At 39.1% G+C, this 19,186-nt stretch overlaps 1 protein-coding gene across 1 annotated transcript in view; it reads right to left on the bottom strand.

Moving 5' to 3' along the window:
• The window catches only part of CSTPP1 (centriolar satellite-associated tubulin polyglutamylase complex regulator 1), a 79,245-nt gene that overhangs the window by 40,841 nt on the left and 19,218 nt on the right, over positions 1 to 19,186 (bottom strand). Inside the window, exon 3 of the mRNA XM_058025768.1 lies at positions 13,573 to 13,703. Within this exon, the coding sequence (XP_057881751.1) occupies positions 13,573 to 13,703 (131 nt within the window). The remainder of the gene's footprint in view (positions 1 to 13,572; positions 13,704 to 19,186) is intronic.

The raw sequence follows: 19,186 nt of genomic DNA, 5'->3' as shown, positions 1-19,186 counted from the left end.
AGTATAAACCCTGTTTATTTGCTGCATCTGTGTGTTGGGTTAGTGTGGCAAGGTTTTGGTAGTGGGTGAAGATGCAGGGAGGGTTTGTGTGAGAAGTTTTAAGAAGCTTCACCCCCAGGTGTGACAGAGCCAATGCCAGCCTGAACCAAGAGCAACACATCCCAGGCCAAGGCTGAGCCAGTCGGTGACCATGGGAATGCCTCTGGGATAACATATTTAAGAAGGGATAAAAAACCCCAAACTGCACAGCTGCAGCTGGAGGGAGAAGTGAGACTGTGTGAGAGAAACAGCTCTCACACCAAGGTCAGTGCACAAGGAGGGGCAGGAGGTGCTGCAGACACTGGAGCAGAAATACCCCTGTAGCTCTGGTGGGGCAAGGAGGTACAGAAATCCAGAGTGAGACTGAGCCTAGGAAGAAAGGAGGGCTTGCTGCAAGGTGTTTTTAAGATCTGGCTTTCTCTTTATCCTACTCACGATTTAATTGGTAATAAATTCAATTAATTTCCACAAATCGTGTCAAATTTTTGCCCAGGACAGTAACTGGTGAGTGATCTCTCCCACTCCTCATCTTGACCTGCAAGCCTTCAGTTATATTCTTCTCTTGATTCTCCAGCTAAGGAGGGGAAGGGAGAAAGCAGCCTTGGTGGGTACCTGGCATCCAGTTAGAGTCAACCCAGCACAATCTGCTAAAGACAGCAATGTTTAGTTACCAAGAAACAGATAACGAACATTTTACTAGCCTTCTTTTCTTTAATATTAGTTCTGCAAGATATCTTAGCTGGGGTTCAAAGGAAATGCTTGTAGAGATTACCAATTAAATTTCAGCAACCATAGATTTGTTTCTTAACTCCTCTAGTCTACTAACATTTAATACAATATTCATTTCCCTTTGCTTCGCTTTGCTTATGGGATACTTTAGATACAAAAGCTGGGGAAGATTTATAAGGGACAAAAAGCATCATGGAATAAAAAACTTTGCTAAAATGTATTAATGAACTTTACTCATGATTCTTTATTTAAGAATATTGAGTGCCAGAATAAATTAACACAGCATCATTAGAAAGACACATTTTGTTAAGGGTTTAACGTACTGATCCAGAAAACAGAAAATGTTTGAAATGCAGAGTGAAATTTAATTTTTATGTTGTCTCTCCTCAAGCTCTGAATTTAGAGCCCTCAATGAAAAGGCTGTTCTACCTAAACTCCTAGTGCAAAAAACAGGAGAAGGATAGTGACCAGAAGCCCATCTGAACTACTCAAAACCACCCTGTGAATGAGACACTCTCTGCTGACTACCAAAGAAGTGCATCAGATTTTGAATTTGGGCATCAAACTTGTATACTCACAGGACAAGAGATGATGGACACAACCTGCAAAAAAGGGACATGCTTCAGCAGTTTTGGCTTTAGCTACACCATGCACAGATTCAACCTTCCCCTGGAGCAGCCTCTTGAGAGCAAATGCCAAAATCCCACTTTGCTGAGTTTGAGACCCAGAGTTCAGCTTTTAAACTTGTTTTTTCCAGAAAAATAGCAAGACATGACATAGCCAGATCAGGTTCTAAGCTTCATTGTTTTACTCTTTAAATGAAACAACTCAGAAGATGGCCCTTCACAGAACAGATATGTTTAAGAAATCTTTCACTAGACATTGTATGCAACTTGCCTAGTAGACTGGACCTACGGGGAAAGAACTGTCTGCTGTTTTATAAGGTGGTCGGTCCCTTGAGGAGCAACATGCTTGAACAAGACTCTACTAGCTAGTACTTTGAAGCTAAGCTAAAACAACAAAAGTCTGCAACCTCTGTATAAAAGGAAAAGAGTCTGAATTTACAATAAGGCAAGATGAATAAAGAATATACTTCAGCATATAAAGTAGTTTCTATTTTGAGCTTCTTCAAAAGGGATAAAGGGATAATCTCTTGCCAATTTTACTTTAGAAGCCAGCAACTTCTCTGTACACCAAGACTGGCTTTCTAAGTGATAGTGTTACCAGCTAAGCACCAGACTGCTTATGAGCCAAGACACTTTCAGACAGGGTACACACTTTCAGACAGGTATTGCACACACAAGAAATAACCTTACCCCCCTGAAGAGCAAAGAATTGTCAGGAGAATAATACTGAGCATGTGGTTCTACAACAGAGATGATGAACTCGATGACATATGTTAATTAAACCGATTTCTATCTTGCTGTAAAGACTCTGTTGAGAAAAGCATGTAGCAAAGGGGGCTGCAACATCAAACTTGAAAACAACTACAAATACATTCTGCATCATCCCACACAGCTCATGCACAGTGATCCACCTTTCTGAGTAAGATGAGTACACTCAAAACATTTAAAAAAAAATAACAGATTCTTACAATTTATGTAGACAATGTTGCTTCATACTAACATATGTGTATTTTCCTACTTGTTTCACAGTAAAGCAACCCTGTATCTGTAAAAAATATAACTATAGCATATAAAATTGGAGTAATATATCAAAAGGCCAAACATCTTGAACTCAGACTATGGGAACTTCAGCTAATTACTCCATTTCCCTGTCTCACTTTCTGGAACTGTTAAATGAAAATAGTACTGTCAAAAATTTTGGGAAGCTTCAATCCTTAATATCTGAAAAATACCTGGAGATCCTTAGAGAGTAGGCACAGAAAAGTATTATCGATAATCATCATTCTGAAATTAAGACATCACATTTGAGGTCCTGTCCATCACAGAAGAAAGCCATGAAACACTTCTCAGCTTTAAGGAAAATTCTCAGCACCTTAAGGACAATTACACTTGCTCAGTCATTTCAAGGGTTTGATAAGAAAAGTTTCCAATCAAAGTAGACAGAAAAAAATAAATTCTTTCAGGAATAAGCTGCAATATTAACTGCTGGTTATCCTAATCATGTTAACTAGCATTTGCATTGCATTGTAACTTTTCACAGCACACCTATCCTTCTGCCTCTGCCAGCAGAATGAAGAAATACCTAACAGCAGCATGGGGAATGGGGATGACAAAGAAGAAATAAAGAAAAAGCTTTGTTTCTGATATCAGATAGTGATGCAGAGATAACTCATGCAAAAAGAACTGACAGCTTGACTTCTTTTCAGAAAATGTTTAAGTTATTCTGGGAATTATGTAAGGGAAATTTGAATGAAGACTAGATGAGCACTTGGAATATGTAATACCTTAACTCCAGCAGAAAGAGTAGAGAGAAAAGTGGTAACAGATAAGCAGATACCATAGCTGGAAGGAAACAAATATTTGGCAAACAGATGATCAAAACAGAGATAAATAATAAAAAAATGGACAGGCAAAGAGCTGACTAGAGAAAGGGATGAAGATAGTTCTCAGTGAGTTTGTCCTACAACACGAAGGAACTGAAGAGGAAGAGTTAAAATTCTATTCAGGACAATATTGCCTTTCCTGACATCTCTCCCTACCCTCTATGAAAATGAACACTTTGGAATCTCACACACTTGCTTTTCCAAACAGAAAAAAAAAAAATCTTCTCAAATGTTTAGTTTCCTTTAGGTTTATTGTGTACTTCATGTACTCTCCAGCCCCCCCTTGATGCTATGGCTTCTTCTACTGAGAAACACCAGGTTACTGCATTACAAATATTACCCAAGTTCTACTGGAGAATCTGTACAAATTCATTACATTAGCTGATATAAATACTGATTATTTCTGGGTCTGAATCTTAATGCAGGAAAACCTCAGAGAAGACAGGATTTGATAAGTATCTATGTGAGCACTAGAATTAGCAAATTCTAGTACTCACATAGATACTTATCAAACCTTTTATCCTATGGATTTTTGGGGTTTGGCTAACTTAACATTGCAGTCTAGAAAAGTGTGAACTTCTGTGTAAGTTTCTCCTGTGCCTGAAGCATTTCTAAGGTGTTTTTCTTTATACCTGAAAAACCATTTAATAAAAGTTTCAGAAATGTATCTACCTGGCAATTAGAAGGACCACAGCCCTGGATTTCAGGAGAGCATACTTTAATGACTTCAGAGATCTCTTTGGAAGAATCCCATGGGATATGCTCTAAGAAGTGATGGATATTTAAGTATCTCTTCATCCAAGATAAAGAAAGCTCCATTTTTCCAACAGAGGTTATGAGATTCATGCTTGGTAGGATCACAGAATGCAAATCACCCTGAGACCATCTTATGAAGGAAGGTATCACAGACCGTACATTACCACAGTCATGTCCTGTGACAAATTCAAAATGGATCAAGCTTAACTTATAAATATTACTGACTACATTTCATAACTCATTTGCAGATTACAGGTTTGCCATAGTAATACCTTATCCCCATTTCACAGCAGCAGCATATCAAAGTACTAATCATGCATGCAGATCACTTCTACTGATACTCATCTAGGATCCTTGAAAGGGGCATAACAAAGAGTAAGCCAACAATCCTTTGCATCATATACAACAACTTTATACCTGATCATACTGATTTAAACCAGACTTCAAGATGCTGACTGAGGTAAGGCAACTTTAAAAGGATCCAAGAATTTCTGTACTTAATTCAACATTACACTTTAGTCAAACATGGATATACTGAATGGAACCAAGGCCTCAAAACAAATTGCAAAGTAGGGACTTCCTGATAGGTTTAAAGTTTCTAGGATCAAATTATCTTGCCTAACAAGAAAAGGCTTACTGGAAGAGTTCAGTAATATAGTTATAGAAACAGAAATTCAGTCAGTCTTTTTAACAACACTAGGGAAAATCAGTTCTTCAAAAGAAATAAATGGCACTTTCAAGCTTATTTTATTAAAATAACTGAATATGAAGCTTTTGTGAGTAGAACTAATAGATTAAGTGGAAGAACAGGGGGCCAGAAATTGTAGTTGTGCATATTCCCAATGAACAAACAGAAAAAAAACCTTCTAGATAGATTCAGGTCTGAATCCAATGAATGAGATACATATTGAAGAATCAGGAGCACACTATATAAATCAGCTGAGTTAATTTAGGAAAGCTAGGAAGTGAATGTGTAGTGATGGAAACTATAAATAATAAGACCATGAGAAAGAAAAGCTGAAGAAGAATCTGGGATGAAAAATGACAAAAATTATTTGTTCAGAGATTTTTTGTGCAGCTAGACAAAAACATGGTTATTTCTCCAGTTAAAATGGTAAGTCCTAGTACCAAGGCTATGCCGAAGACTTAATTACATGTGTGAAGGAGAGTCCTTACTCTTCTGCTCATGCTGAATACACATTCTCCATCCTCAGTCTTCTTCCTCAGTTTGCAGCTACAGTGCTCAGAGCAGCTCAACACAGAGATGCTAGAGTTTATTCCACAGAAATGAGCGCAGACACACCATCACAACACTCCCCTTATGTCCACTGATCTGCTGAGACAGATCAACTAGGCTCAGGCTGCTGTCAGAGCAATATAGCTCTGCAACATCCAGGTCCCAAGCTAGTATTTTGAGATAGTGCTAAATTGTACCATATGGAAACACAAACCCCAAGCTTAGTTGTCTATGTAAACATTGCATTACGCAGCACAGACACACACTTGAAGCCAACAGCATGGGCAGAAGTATGCTTTAGGGCTTACAGAGAAGGGATGAAGATAATGATTTCCTCACTTTAGGTGCTTTCACCTCTCAGGGCAGACTAAGAGCCAACATTGGGCTGAAAGCACATGTGGGCTTCACAGAGACCCTTCTCATAAAACCTCTTTGCAGAAAGTCACAGTATAAGGAATTGAGACAAAACAAGATTTTCACCTACTTTCTCTACCTCTCCCTTTCAGCGTCTCTGCTGCTGAAGAATAGATCAGAAAATATCCTAAAACGTACTAATTAATGAAACTAAGGCTTCATAGACATTCTATTAGATGATCACTTATGCATATGAAATGTGCAGATCATCTTTCAAGACATGTCACAAGTGACAGAAGAGGTAGACCAAGTTTATTTAATATAAGAAACATGGAGCATTCAGAATCCCAGGCCAGGTCAAACAATCTAGAACCAGTTTTGTTCCAGGGAACTTCCTCACAATTTGTAATACTAACTCTTCAAGACTACATTGGAACCTAAAAAAGTCTTAATTAAAAAAATCTATTTCAGTTGGTTTGAATAGGAATGCTGTCATAGGGATGGGAAACATGCCAGAAGACTGCAAAGCAAATAGTAATAATAATTACCAGTTGAATTTTGGATAATTGCTTAGCAGAATGCAACAATGATTACTGCTTATTTAAATGTTTTGCTCAACTGGGACAAAAAGTAAAGAACATATTAATTTAATTTGCCAATGACATAACCAGTGAAGAAGTGTCAAAAGACACAAAATAGCCAGAAAACATTAGAAAACAAACAGAAACATATACTGGTTTAAAAAAAATCTAGAGAGATACACATCTGGAATATTAAATTGGAAAAAAAGCATTTGAATATTAAAAAGAGCTGGTGTATGCTCAGAGACAGCTGAAAAGGAAATATAATACTGGGGCGAAAAATAAACCCAAAGCAGATTAGACAAGAAGGATTTTCAGGGTACTACATTTAATTTCACAAACTGCCTTGACAGAATGGCATGAACTGAATTCAGGGAGAGACTAGCTGAAGATTCCATCACTGACCCACTTCTACAAATGATTACTGCAATGCATTTTAGCTCTATGTAATGCAGACGTTTTAACTTACAATGCCTTATAGATATATCTCACCATCTCTAAAATGTAATCCTCCACTTATTTCTCCCCAGCTACAGAATCCTTTGTCATGATACTCCAGAGTCATGACTGCTTCCGGGCAGAGCTACATTGATAAATCATAAATAGCAACAGCTGTAACTGTAGCACAAAGGAACTATGACATGAGTAAAGTTAGAGATCAATCATTTCAGCCAAGGCTATTTCACTGCAAATGAATTTCCAGAAAACACAGCTAACTTATCTTTAGGACATGCTGTGAGACCTCACTGATTCATAAAAGATTTCCTACAATAACATGGTATAAAAATCTGATTTAGTTTTAGTAACAAAAAGGAAAGGAAAAAAGATTCTGATATTTACTGTGATCATCACTGTATTGTTCTAAACATTTCACTTAGCAGAGATTGGCTAAGCTAAAAATGAAGATAGTCTAAAAGCTTACAAAGGTGGGAGTAAAAAAAAGGCAGAGTAATTTAATATAAAGAATAACATATGGAAGCATTAGAATGACACTAGCAAAGAAAGGGATTTTGTAACCTCAGGAAAGTAATCTTGTCAGCAAAAATGCATTAAAATAGCATATTTCAAAACTGAGCTGGGAGAACAGTGGTCCATTTAGCTCATTTCCATCTCCAAGTTACATGAATAACATAGATAAGACATTTCTTTAATTTTTGTAAGGAATCTAGCCCTCCTGGCAAACTGAAGTAGAATTAGTCATAGAGGCTTACCACTCTTCTCAATTCATGACATAGCTTGTGTGCTTGGTTGTGGTAAACCTCCCTTTCCACAAGCTCCAGAGACAGCTAGACTTCCAATTTCCTAATTCAAGTGTGCAGAAACAAAGAGGTAGCCATCACACCATGTGATGAATGGGAAAGAAACCTGGTCATTTTATAAGATTTTATTTCAATATGAACAGTAAATGTACATTTTGTCAGAAGGGGAGGGAAGTGTCTGCAAAAAGGATTCTCAGGCAATACAGTCTAACATACTTTCTGCAACAGTTTTACATTTCAGTGCTAAATCTAAGGTATCAAACAACAGCTATTTTTGCTGGAAGCAGTTCTAAATTGGGAGGGGGGGGGAGGTGCAAAGACAGAAAAAAGAGAAAAGCTGTTGAAAAGCACCAAAGAAAGCTGGGGCTCTAGAAAAGAAGTGCCAATGGTTCTGACTGAGCTTTCTGTTCACTTCTCAGTACATCAGGCCTGGAACAAGTTTCTCAGTGCAAAATTTCTCTAATTGGCTGGAAAGCATTTAAGGAAAAATCTTTCTTTTTAATTAAAAACAGAGAACCAACAAGACATGAAAGCCATGGGGGCTGGGAGAGGCATATGTTGACCTTATGAGGCTTCACAGCAGAACTCTGCAGGGGCCGTTTAAACTGAGAAAGCACAGTTTTAATTAAAGAGTCCTGAGGAACAGACAATTCAAAAGAGCAGGTCAGATAGATTCCAAGAGGTCAATTTAAGCACAAGCAGAGGAAAAACAAGACTTCTGGCCATTCTGCCTTCCTCTGGGAGAAATCTGTTGCTAACTGATCATTATGCTTCAACAAACACAAGCTGTCCTCTAACCACCTCTGTGAGTGTTGTGTATCATTGGTACAAGTTAAAGGAGGGCACAAAGGGTTCTAGTGAATGGGGTAACAGACTCACTGCTGATCTCTCACTAGTGGAGTTCCATAGGGCTCCATCCTATGCCCAGTTCTCAACATCTTCATAAACGACCTAGATGTGGGACTCAAAGGAATACTAAGTAAGTTTGTCAATGACACTAAACTGGGCAAATCCCTTTTCTCAAGGGCAGAAAGGCCCTGCAGAGAGACCCCAACAAATTAGAGGTCTGGGCATTCACCAACCATATGAAATTTAACAAGGGCAAGTGCTGGATTCTGCACCTGGGATGGGGCAGCCCTGGATGTGTGGACAGACTGGGGAACAAGAGGCTGGAGGGCAGTGCCACAGGAAAGGGACATAGGGGGCCTGGTTGACAGAAGGTGCATTATGAGTCAGCAGTGCTCTGGCAGCCAGGAAGGCCAACCCTGTCCAGGGGAGCATCAGGCCCAGCAGCACCAGCCAGGCAAGGGAAGGGATTGTCCCACTTTGCTCTGCACTGGGGCAGCCTCAGCTCAAGTGCTGGAGGCAGTTTTGGGTGGCATGATATAAGAAGGGCATTAAACTACTATAGATTGTTCAAAGAAGGGCTACAACGATGGTGAAGGGTCTGAAGGGAAAGTCATATGAGAAGGGGCTGAGATCACTTGCTCTGTTCAACCTGGAGAAGACACTGAGGGGAAACATCATTGTAGTCTCCAGCATCCTCACAAGGGGAAGGAGAGGGGCAAGCACTGATCTCCTCTCGTTACCAGGGAAAAGGCTCGAGGAAGACATGAAACTGAGTCAGAGGAGACTTAGGCTGGATATTAGGAAAAGGGTTCTTCACCCAGAGGGTGGTTGGGCACTGGAACAGGCTCCCCAGGGAAGTAGTAACAGCAACAGTCTGACAGAAGCAAGAGGCTTCTGTTCAAGAAGCATCTGAAAAATGCTTTCAGGCACATGGTATGATTCTTGGGGTTGTCCTGTGCAGGGCCAGGATCTGCATTCAGTGATCATGATGGGTCCCTTCCAACTCAGGATATTCTGTGATTCTATCACAAGAAATTCTGTGACGTATTTTTCACCAAGAAATCTCAGTTTCTTGTTACTGGATCACATTCATCTGTTTCCTTCTAGTCCTGGTATCACATTCCCAATGCATGGAATCCCAGATATGCTTATGCATACTTGAAAATAGAAGTCTGCATCTAAGCTTCTAAACCCACTGGAAAATCCTGTAAAATGGATCCAGCATATCACCAAAAAGAAATCCTCTTAAGAAAAAATAAACAAACAAACAAACAATCCCCCCAACCAACAAATTTTTCTCTACTTTTTGAAGTGTAACCATCACATTTATTGAAGCTAGTAAATTTCCCTTACTATTCAGAGACAAAAATAAAAATAAATGTAGCCTCCAAACGAAAGGACTTTAAAAAGTCAATATAACCCCAACCCATCAAGTAACAGAGCTAACATGAAAGAAAAATAACATAAAATATGCTATATTTCTTCATGAAGAGCTATTTCCCAGTAATTCAAAAGGATAAGAAATTAAGTAGAAAAGCAACATCTACAGCAGTTTCCCAAGAGAAACAGTAGTGTTAGTGCATTTCAGTTACTGTATACATGGCTCTGAACACACACAGATTGTTACATTTAAGCACTGCTTGTGTTCAGACAGATTTCTCTATTATTGGATATTTGAGAACTCATGGCTAGGTGCATCTGCTGGGGTGAATGACATACACATTCCAAGTCCAGGCATGGTCAAGACTGACAGACAAAGCAGTAAATTTCCCTGCATCAAGGAGGAACAGCTACCAGCCAGATTAAGCAATCACTTAACTTATTTGTGCAATATTGTCTACTTTTCTAAAATCCTAATTACACACTCAGAAGTGAAAATATGGGGGTTTGTGAGTTTGTATAAGCTCACAAAATTGCATCATCTTACATCTTTAATATTCTCTCTTGCTTCCCTCCAGCCAGGGTACAAGCTTTGATGTAAGTTATTTATTAGGTGGACTTACATCCTCAGAGGGTTGGTATTTATGTCGTTTATCAGGGATACCCTCCACAGATGGAGAAAATTAAGAAAAAGCCACCACCCACTCCTAAAACATGAAATTCAAATCTGGAATGAAATGTAAAGTAACTGAGAGAGGGGGAAATAGCAGTAAACACTTCTATGATAAAGGAATAAATAAAACCAAGAACAACCTAGAAGACATGGAAGTTAGTGAATGTACTACTTCTGACAAAGGAAGACAAAAGATGCTTTCATAGTTCTTCACAGACATAAATCAATGACAAAGAATGGAGCAATCCCTGCTGAGAAACAAACCAGAGAGAAAACTGGGACAGATAAGAATCGTACTGTAGAAAACAAAGGGTATATTTTCATCCCTTTCTGCACACAGAAATTCCATTGACATAAAGTGGCCATTTGATGAGTAACACTTCATACACCTCACACAGGGCATCGAATGCAGAAATTCTAGTTCAGGTCTCAAAAGCAACATTCCTATGTTAGCCCAAGCTATATTGCTACTAATTTCATAGTTGCATAGTATATAACCATAAGAAGAATTTCTTACCAGGACTCCATAACTAACTTATCTCCTTATGGTGGTTTGACTCTGACCAGGTGCCCACCAAAGCTGTTCTGTCACTCTCCCCCCCTTAAACTGGACAATCAAGAGAAAATATAATTAAATGCTCATGAAGCAAGAGTAGGACAGGGAGAGATCACTGACCAGGTACTATCACAGGCAAAACAGATTCGACTTGGGGAAATGAAATTGAATTTATTACCAATGAAATCAGAGTAGGATAGTGAGAAATAAAACCAAATAAACTTTCTACTCAGCCCTCTCTTCTTTCTGGGCTCAACCTCACTCCTGATTTCTTTACTACATTCCCTCCCCAAAGTGACACAGGGAGACCAGGAAGTTTGTCACACATTGTCTCTGCCATTTCTATCTCCTTGCTCTCTTCCCCAGCTCCAACATGACATTCCACAGACACTCCTCCACAAACTTCTGCAGCATAATACCCTCCCAAGGGCTGCAGCTCATCACAAACAAAGAGTAGGTCCCTTTCATGGAGCACAGTCCTGCAGGAATGCACTGGACCAGCTTGAGTCCCCCACGGAGTGACAAGTCCTGCCAGCAAAGCTGCTGCAGCATGTGCTCCTCTCTCTGTGGGTCCACAGGTCCTCTCAGGAGTCTGCTTCAGCACAGGTTTCCCATGCAAACACAGCTAAGAAAAAACATCAAGGTCTACTCTATGCCTGAGTGTGGTAATGACCATATTTCACCCACCACATTGCACAGGTTCAGCTTCTCAGTAAATGAGTTCAATTCTTAAGTGGCCATGAATGTTGAGTTCCTCATGCAGGTATAGTGAAAAAAAAATCCATAGCAAGTAAAACTGAAATAAAAAATACTGAGGTTCTAGTCTATAATTATGACTAGAGAACCATAGAAATTGGACTAAGTGGAAGAAAATATTGACAGTAATTTATCCAAAGTGATGCATTTCTGTCTCTGGTTAGTGTAGAAAGAAAATGTATGTAGATGTATAAATATACAGCTAAACATGTAATATTTACCCAGACTAAAAAGTGAAGCTAGTGGACTTCAAAGTTAGAAAAATACACACTGAACTCCTTTTAGGCCACAACCAGAGCTTAGCAACATCCAGCTGAGCTTTTGTTCCTGTGCTTATTACGCTTTCTCTTCAAAGTACCTTGGTAATTACACTTTCTTCTATGGCCTTTTCCATACTCACATAAAACTACTAAAAGCTAAAGAGAAAGGAGATACTATGAAACTAAAACTCGTCCATTCTTTTCAACAAATCCAGGTGCCCTTCATCTGGCTGAGGTTGGTGCTGGATAAAAGAAGCCTGATGAAACCTTGCACTGAAAGTACTGCAGTGGATACTTTGCATCAGAGAGCTTCTTCTCAATTTTTCCATATGGTTTACCAAAAACAGCTGCAGTTCTGCTGGATGACTTCTTCACTGTTATCTCTAACTTCCCCATAGAAATACGTCTAGGAGTATACTTTTTTTTTCCTGACTATGACCCGATCTCAAAACAGGTATGTCCTTACTGCATACTGTTAAATTAGTATTATATCATTTACTTCAAATCTTTAAAATATTATTCCTGAACTAAAGTCAATTATTTATAACATAACAAAGTACCTCTCAGTGGGAGGAAGGTGTTACAGATAGCATAGTCAGTTACTTCAGCAGCTTACTGCAGATTTTGCTATGTTTAACTGTGATTGCTTAATTGCCAAAGATCTAGATGGCACACAAAAGTCTTTATTCACGGTCTGGCAAACTCTGTTCATCAAAACCAGAAGTGTTGCAAAGCTTAGCCAGAAGGCAAGGTTTTATCTATATTTAAGAGATGGTTCTAGTCTTTCCTGCAAGAAGAAATGAGTCTGAATAGCCTGAAAGAAATGAGGATTACAGTAAAAAAACCCCACCAACATTCATATTTGTACAGCAACTTTCAGTGTATTTGCTTAAAATACCAAATTAAAAAGTAAAACAAAACATAATTTTAGTTGCATGTAGTTACAAGAGTTTATTTTGAACTCTGGCCAGTTCTGTAATACCTAATATACCAAGTGTAATATAAGAATAGCTAGGCATGATAGCACAGTGCTGAGCATTTATTTTGGCACTGGAGCTTTTTCCTTGTGGGTAGGGTTGGGGAAGAGGTCACACAGTTGTCAGTGGTCCCTCTTCCACAGCCATCAGGATTCTGCAGCATCACCTAGCTATGGCAGGACTATTCAGACAAAGCTCAGGTGGCAGTGTTAGCTGCCCCTCACCACTGAACCCAGCCTCCTGCAGGCTCCCAATGAAAGCACTCAGGAGCCCAGCTGGCTGAGAATCTCAGCATCCCCTTCCCTCATGCTCCACACCCAATATTCTAACCTTCTCTGGGTTCCAGCCACCAACCTCCAGCGCATTTTTTTCCTATCTATCTCAATGCACAGGCCCACAATGTCCTCCCTCTGATCTATTGTTGCTTGACATGCTGTTCTGTTACAGAAGTAGCACTGGCAACAAGGTGCTTCTACACAGCTATATTCTGGGAGCCATTTTTAACCATTCCACAGGAAATGCGATGTTCTGTCCCCATTAATAATGTTAGGAAATTAGAATGCAATGTGAAGGGTCAGTATTTGTAGTGCATGAATAGCCTGGCTAACGATTTTCATGTCAAGGTTACAGGACAGCAGCAGATGCTGGAATACTTGCCTCCATTTTTCCCCACAGTTCGGAAACACCTCCAGAAGGTCCGAAGAAAAGAGGCCCTGTTATGAGGGGTGGCTTGGACAAAGCTGAACTCACGGAACAAGATGTGTGTTCCTTGCCGCACACTGTTAAAACTGTGGACAGAAAGTCAAAACAACAATGTTAGAAAGCTGAACCAACATGAATATTCTGGGAACAACTAGAACAGCAGCAAGAAAACCACTGGCCATTACATTTTGTGAAACCAAATCTCCAAAGTTTATACCCATCTGTTCTCTAGAGAGAAAACTATTTGCAAAAACCACACACTGAATTTTAATTATAGGAATTAGAGGTTTGTGAAAGTAAAATTGATTCTAAAGAATCCCAGCAAGAAGTGTCCAAGACCCACTTATTTAAAAACAATCCATTGGAAAATGGCTTGCCAAGAGTAACTGTTGTTTATTTGACCAGAACATGCCCTTTCTTTTAGTACCTTTGAACTTCCCTGCTGTTTACATTACAGTTTTCTTTAAAGCCACAAAAAAATCCTCTTTAAGAGAAGCTTCAAGGTACCATTTCTAGGTTAGTGAAAATTGACTATTGGATAAAATTTACTGTATAAAATTTACTGCAGTTGTGATGAAAAGCTGATTGACACACCACTAAACAACCATTTGCACTAATGCATTTTGAAAAAAGTAGTTGGTCATTATGATGAATCTTCAATTCAACACTCATGTTTTTGTATTTTAGTATAAATTTCTAAAATATGAGTTGTAAGCACTTTAGGCTAACTTATTATAGCAAACATTTGTCTTACAAAGGTTTCTCTGAAGTGCAAGAGGTTCTCCTTTGGGCATGGTAAAGCTCAACATACAAGAACAAAAGAAATGCAAATACAAACATTATATACCAAAAGGTATAATGACAGGGTTGCCTCAAAGATAGATTTTGTGCATTTCACTTGGCATCATGCAAGTGGGACAAAGCTTTGAAACACTCCAGAGAGATCATTAAAACATTCACTTGGGACAGCAGCTTAACTCTCCCTCATAGATGAGAATTAATGAAAAGATACAAGTTTACTTTCATCACAGCAGATCCTCTCCATAGGTAGCATCTCTGAAACAGACGAAATCTGGTGGTCAGTGTGAACCCTCTCAGTCTGCAATTTTAAATCACCTCTTTTAATATAAAGACTTTAAATCACTTTATCCTTCATAAAACAGAAAAGGGTCTCACATTTGAAAGAGAATTATTCCACACAGACTTCAGCAAAATTTGAGTCATGTAACAACTGGGTGTGGGTGTGGTGTGTGTGTGGAGAGAAGCCATTCAGTTTTTACAAAAGGAATCACCATTTCTCATTTTTAATGTCCTGGTTCTCAAACATATGTGAGCAAAGAGAATCTGTTGTCATGTGTTGAAAGGTAGTACAGAACATAGTTTCTAGCCCCCCTACCCAAAAGGAAATGTAAATAAAATAAGTACAATCGCCTTATGATTAAGAAACACTCATGACATTTGAATCCTGGAATCAGGAATATTTTTCCTGTAAATATCATGGACACATACAGCATTTCATATTTATGAAACCTTATTCATGCAAAGTAAAGCACAACCATTGTCCCAAGAGATTAAAGTAAATAAATAAATCATGTGCTGGATCCAAATACACCAAAATTACATGACTATCATTGCAAGCAAAGAGTGTTCGTTACAAAGTGCTGTCACTCACTGCCTTAGAGTGAACAAGTTCAGAGTAAGGTAAAGTAACTTGCAAAAAGTCCCACAAGATGCCTGTTACAAAACTGGAAATGGAATTTCAGATCTTCTCATCCCAAACCACAGCCTGTATGACTTCTTTCATTTCTGATCTGCATTGTTTCACTGATGAAAGACTGATGGACAAAAGAAGCATACAGATGAAAAAGAAGAAAGTTGGTGTAACAGAAGAAGTCAGCTTTCAGAAAGAAAACACACATAAGGGAGACATTTTGGAAGAGAAAGAAAATGAAGGCACAATGACACAATGAAATGCACCAAATTATGCTGCTCAGAACATCTACAGAACATGCAAATTTTGGAAGCAGATCCTGGCACAATTGTAATGGAAAGGTCCAGACATGAAGCCAACATACTATTAATTCACAGGAGACAGCCCCACTATATTACTCCTTATTTCTAATAAGCAAAAACTCTAGTCACTCACTTTTTCAGCATGGGATGGCTTTAAACCTACCAGGCAGAAGGGTATGATATCATTTGTTGCTTACTCAGTTAAAAGAGTGGGTGGATATGCTGGAACATCAGCACACCTGGTCGTGCTGACAGCCAAGTGCCGCCAGCTAGTTGAGTAAAGGATGATTTTGTTTAACTATACAATGGAAGGATTTTCCCCCAAAAGCTCAAGATTGCAAGCCTGGGAGTCAGAATTTTATCCCAGTTAAGATGCTACATTTCAGACACCCTATACTTACATTCCTTTTTATAAGTAGTAAAAGTTCAGCTCAAAGGAATCAGCTCATGATGGAGCTATCCAGCAAGCAGCCCAATGACAAATCTATTCTCAGATAGGGTCAAGATCACTACAAGGGACAGGAACACTATATATTTTGAATAAACTATATATGTTGCAATTCCTAGATCATGGGCAGATGGCCAGTACCAAAATAACTTGGCCATCGTTTTTTTAACAGCTGCCCAGAGATGAAGATACCATTAATGTGGCAATCTTACAGGTAAACATTTCTAGAAGAAAGAAAAATTATGACAACCCAAAGTTGTTACATGTATTCCAACAGTAAGTAGGGCATATGACCCACACCTTACCTTGATTTTTATACATGCAAACAGATGTTTTTCCCAATATCTTTTGAATACAGAAATGAAATAAGCTGCACTCAGAGGAATGGCTTAAGCAAGATATCAACAATAAAGGAGCAAATTTCACCATTAAGCTCAATCATTCTCAGAAAGTTAAACAGCTGCTGAGATTCTTCCCTTAGGATTGCTCAGTCTTCCCTCTATCTGTCCTCCTCTCAGTGAACAGCTCATACTGTTAGCAAAGTTAAGTGGCCAGAGCTTTTCAGCACATTTGAAGAATAAAGACTTAGGAAAAAAACAGGGTACTTCAACAAGTTATTACTTTGTCCTCAATCATTTAGAAATGGGTTTGGGAAACCAGAAGTAGGGAAAACAATTTTTCACTTCTCTGGTTAATTGCTCTTTTTCCTCTTTCAGGCATTTAAAGTGTAGCCATCTGCAAGAGATTCCTTCTAGAAGAAAGCTTTCAACAACTGTGCTAGTCTCCAAGCCTCCTATTGCAAACCTAATGATTGCTTCAGTCCTCTACCAGTAAATAGAGTAGGAAAATTAGAAGAGTAACAACAGTTATTAATGATGTGATTTTACTTGTCTTGCTGAAACCAAGACTACAAATTGAATTCAATGTTCATTAGTTAACACCAGTTTACGGTGAGCACTCATATTTCACACAAGAATTGTTAGGCAACTGGATACTCTGTTAACAAAACAGCTTTTTCCATTCACTTGTGAGAAAATCCTGAAGAAAGATGAGAGAAGAATAAAGCAAGGTTCTCAGCTGATGGGGATATCTAAAGAAATTCTATCCTTCTACGGTAGGGGCTTCAGGATGCTTTCTCACTCCTTTCCTTTCCGTGCCCCAGAGCAGCCAAACCCCAGAACAGTCTCCTCCACCACCACTGCTGAGAGAGCTGCATCTGGCAGCACACCCAGGCTAATCTTATGGGATGGCACATACACGTGAAGGGAAGAAAAAAGATTTGGGAGGAGACTGTGATAAAACAGCCGCAGCTCTCAAAAATGGCTGTGCTGGGAATCCCAGCACTCAGGTGCCGCTTCTCTGAACAGAGCAGCTTTCATAAGGCTTTGTCTTCTTGTGTATTTACTTTTCGGCAACCTGCCAGAGTCCAGAAACTTTCAAGCACTCTTTTCAAACCTTTGGACTTCTAAATAGATTGTAAAAGTCCCAGGATACTATGGTAACATCTCAATTGAAACCCATTGCAGCAGTTAGCCTCTGCCTGCTGAACTCAGGCAAAGCCAAATACGCACAATGCAGAGTCCCAAGTCCTCGAGAAGGACAGAAGAGCTTGCCAGGACCCTGCTGTCCCCCTAGCAGGTGCCACCTTTGGTTACCATGCAAAGAGCTGAACAAGTTCACAGGACCCCTCCTCTACCAAGTGGAAAACAAGGGACAATGACCATATTTCCTTAATTGACAGCATTACTGCTTGCAGTTTCGATCAAGAGTATGATGAAGAAAAAATTTTGAAGGCTTCTTGAGCATAAACCACTTACACACTCCCCCACACACCCTTCTCTTGCCAGCTACATAAGTGTCTAAGCCATTAAAACAGAGTTGAGTGTCTCAAGCAAAAATAAGGTAGCCTCAAATGCAAAGCTGCTGTCAGAGGCTATGTTTAGTCTGACTGAAAGGTCTGTAGAGAAAAGCAGTGCAGAGGATTTGATGTCAACATCATGGGCATCCCAGGATTTGTTTTTCTTGACACATGCCCTGGACTACTTCAATTTAGTCCCATTGACTGAATGCTCATTTGCAGAAGGAGCACATCTTCCAGTTGAGCCCCACCTGAAAGGAGCCAGAGCTCCAAGACTGTTTCACTGTGTGAACTAAAGCACAGTAAGTAGGGATAACCAGGAGTATTAGGATTAGAGACTATGCTACAATGGGTAACAAATAACTAGCTCTAGCACTAGAAAATACTGAAATGCAAAAGACTTTACAAAACAGGAAATTTCTATTGTTAAATAATGCATCCACAACAAAAAAGCATCCCCAAATAACCAACTGCACTTAGCCTAAGGCTATGCTCTGAGATAGTAAAGTGAGGTTTACCTTGCCTAGAAGGAACCCTGAGAGGGAACACTTAAAACTGGAGGCATAACTGGGTAAAAAAAAAAAAATAAAATATCACTGTCGTAGTGATTAGATTATTGCTGTATGGATGTACTTTAAGATCATTTTATTCTTCACCTCTTGGTTTAAGACTACTACAATATTTGCAATATTTAGATGAATTACTGGATTGCTTTTTTAGCTCTCCCCCTTGGAAAGTAGAGTAGGACTATGAGCATTCCTCAATTCAAAGCCATTGTTTCAAGTGCTTTTTTAAATTCCACACATCTTAAAACTTGGGACACTGAGGTCAGCCTCAAGGAAACCACCATCTCCCTCTAACGAAATTAGCAGTGCTTTTTAGGCATTTCCTTGGAAATGTGTTAAGACAAAACAGATGCTGTAAGTTATTCCTGATGACTGGCTTTAAGGGAAATAATCGTTTTTTTTTAATAACTAGGCAGATAGGAAATCATTAACATAAAAAAATTTTGGCAAGATTGGGTGATATAAGACTGCAAACACAGAGACTGGATCTTTTGAGATCCTTCCTGTCTCATGCACTCAAGATTACTTCAGCTGAAGGGTGTGGAAAGAGGGAAAGAAGTGACAAATTTTAATTATCTGTTTTCAGACTACTTGATATAGGCTAGAAATCTCTGTATTCATGGCAGACTTAATGCAGGTGGTACAAAGATTATCCCACGTACTGGGATGAAGAAAATGAACCAC

This window comes from Melospiza georgiana, chromosome 6 (genome assembly GCF_028018845.1).
Source record: "Melospiza georgiana isolate bMelGeo1 chromosome 6, bMelGeo1.pri, whole genome shotgun sequence".
NCBI lineage: Eukaryota > Metazoa > Chordata > Aves > Passeriformes > Passerellidae > Melospiza > Melospiza georgiana.
The sequence above is the reverse complement of the archived record's forward strand: the minus strand, read 5'-3'. Positions and strand labels throughout refer to the sequence as shown.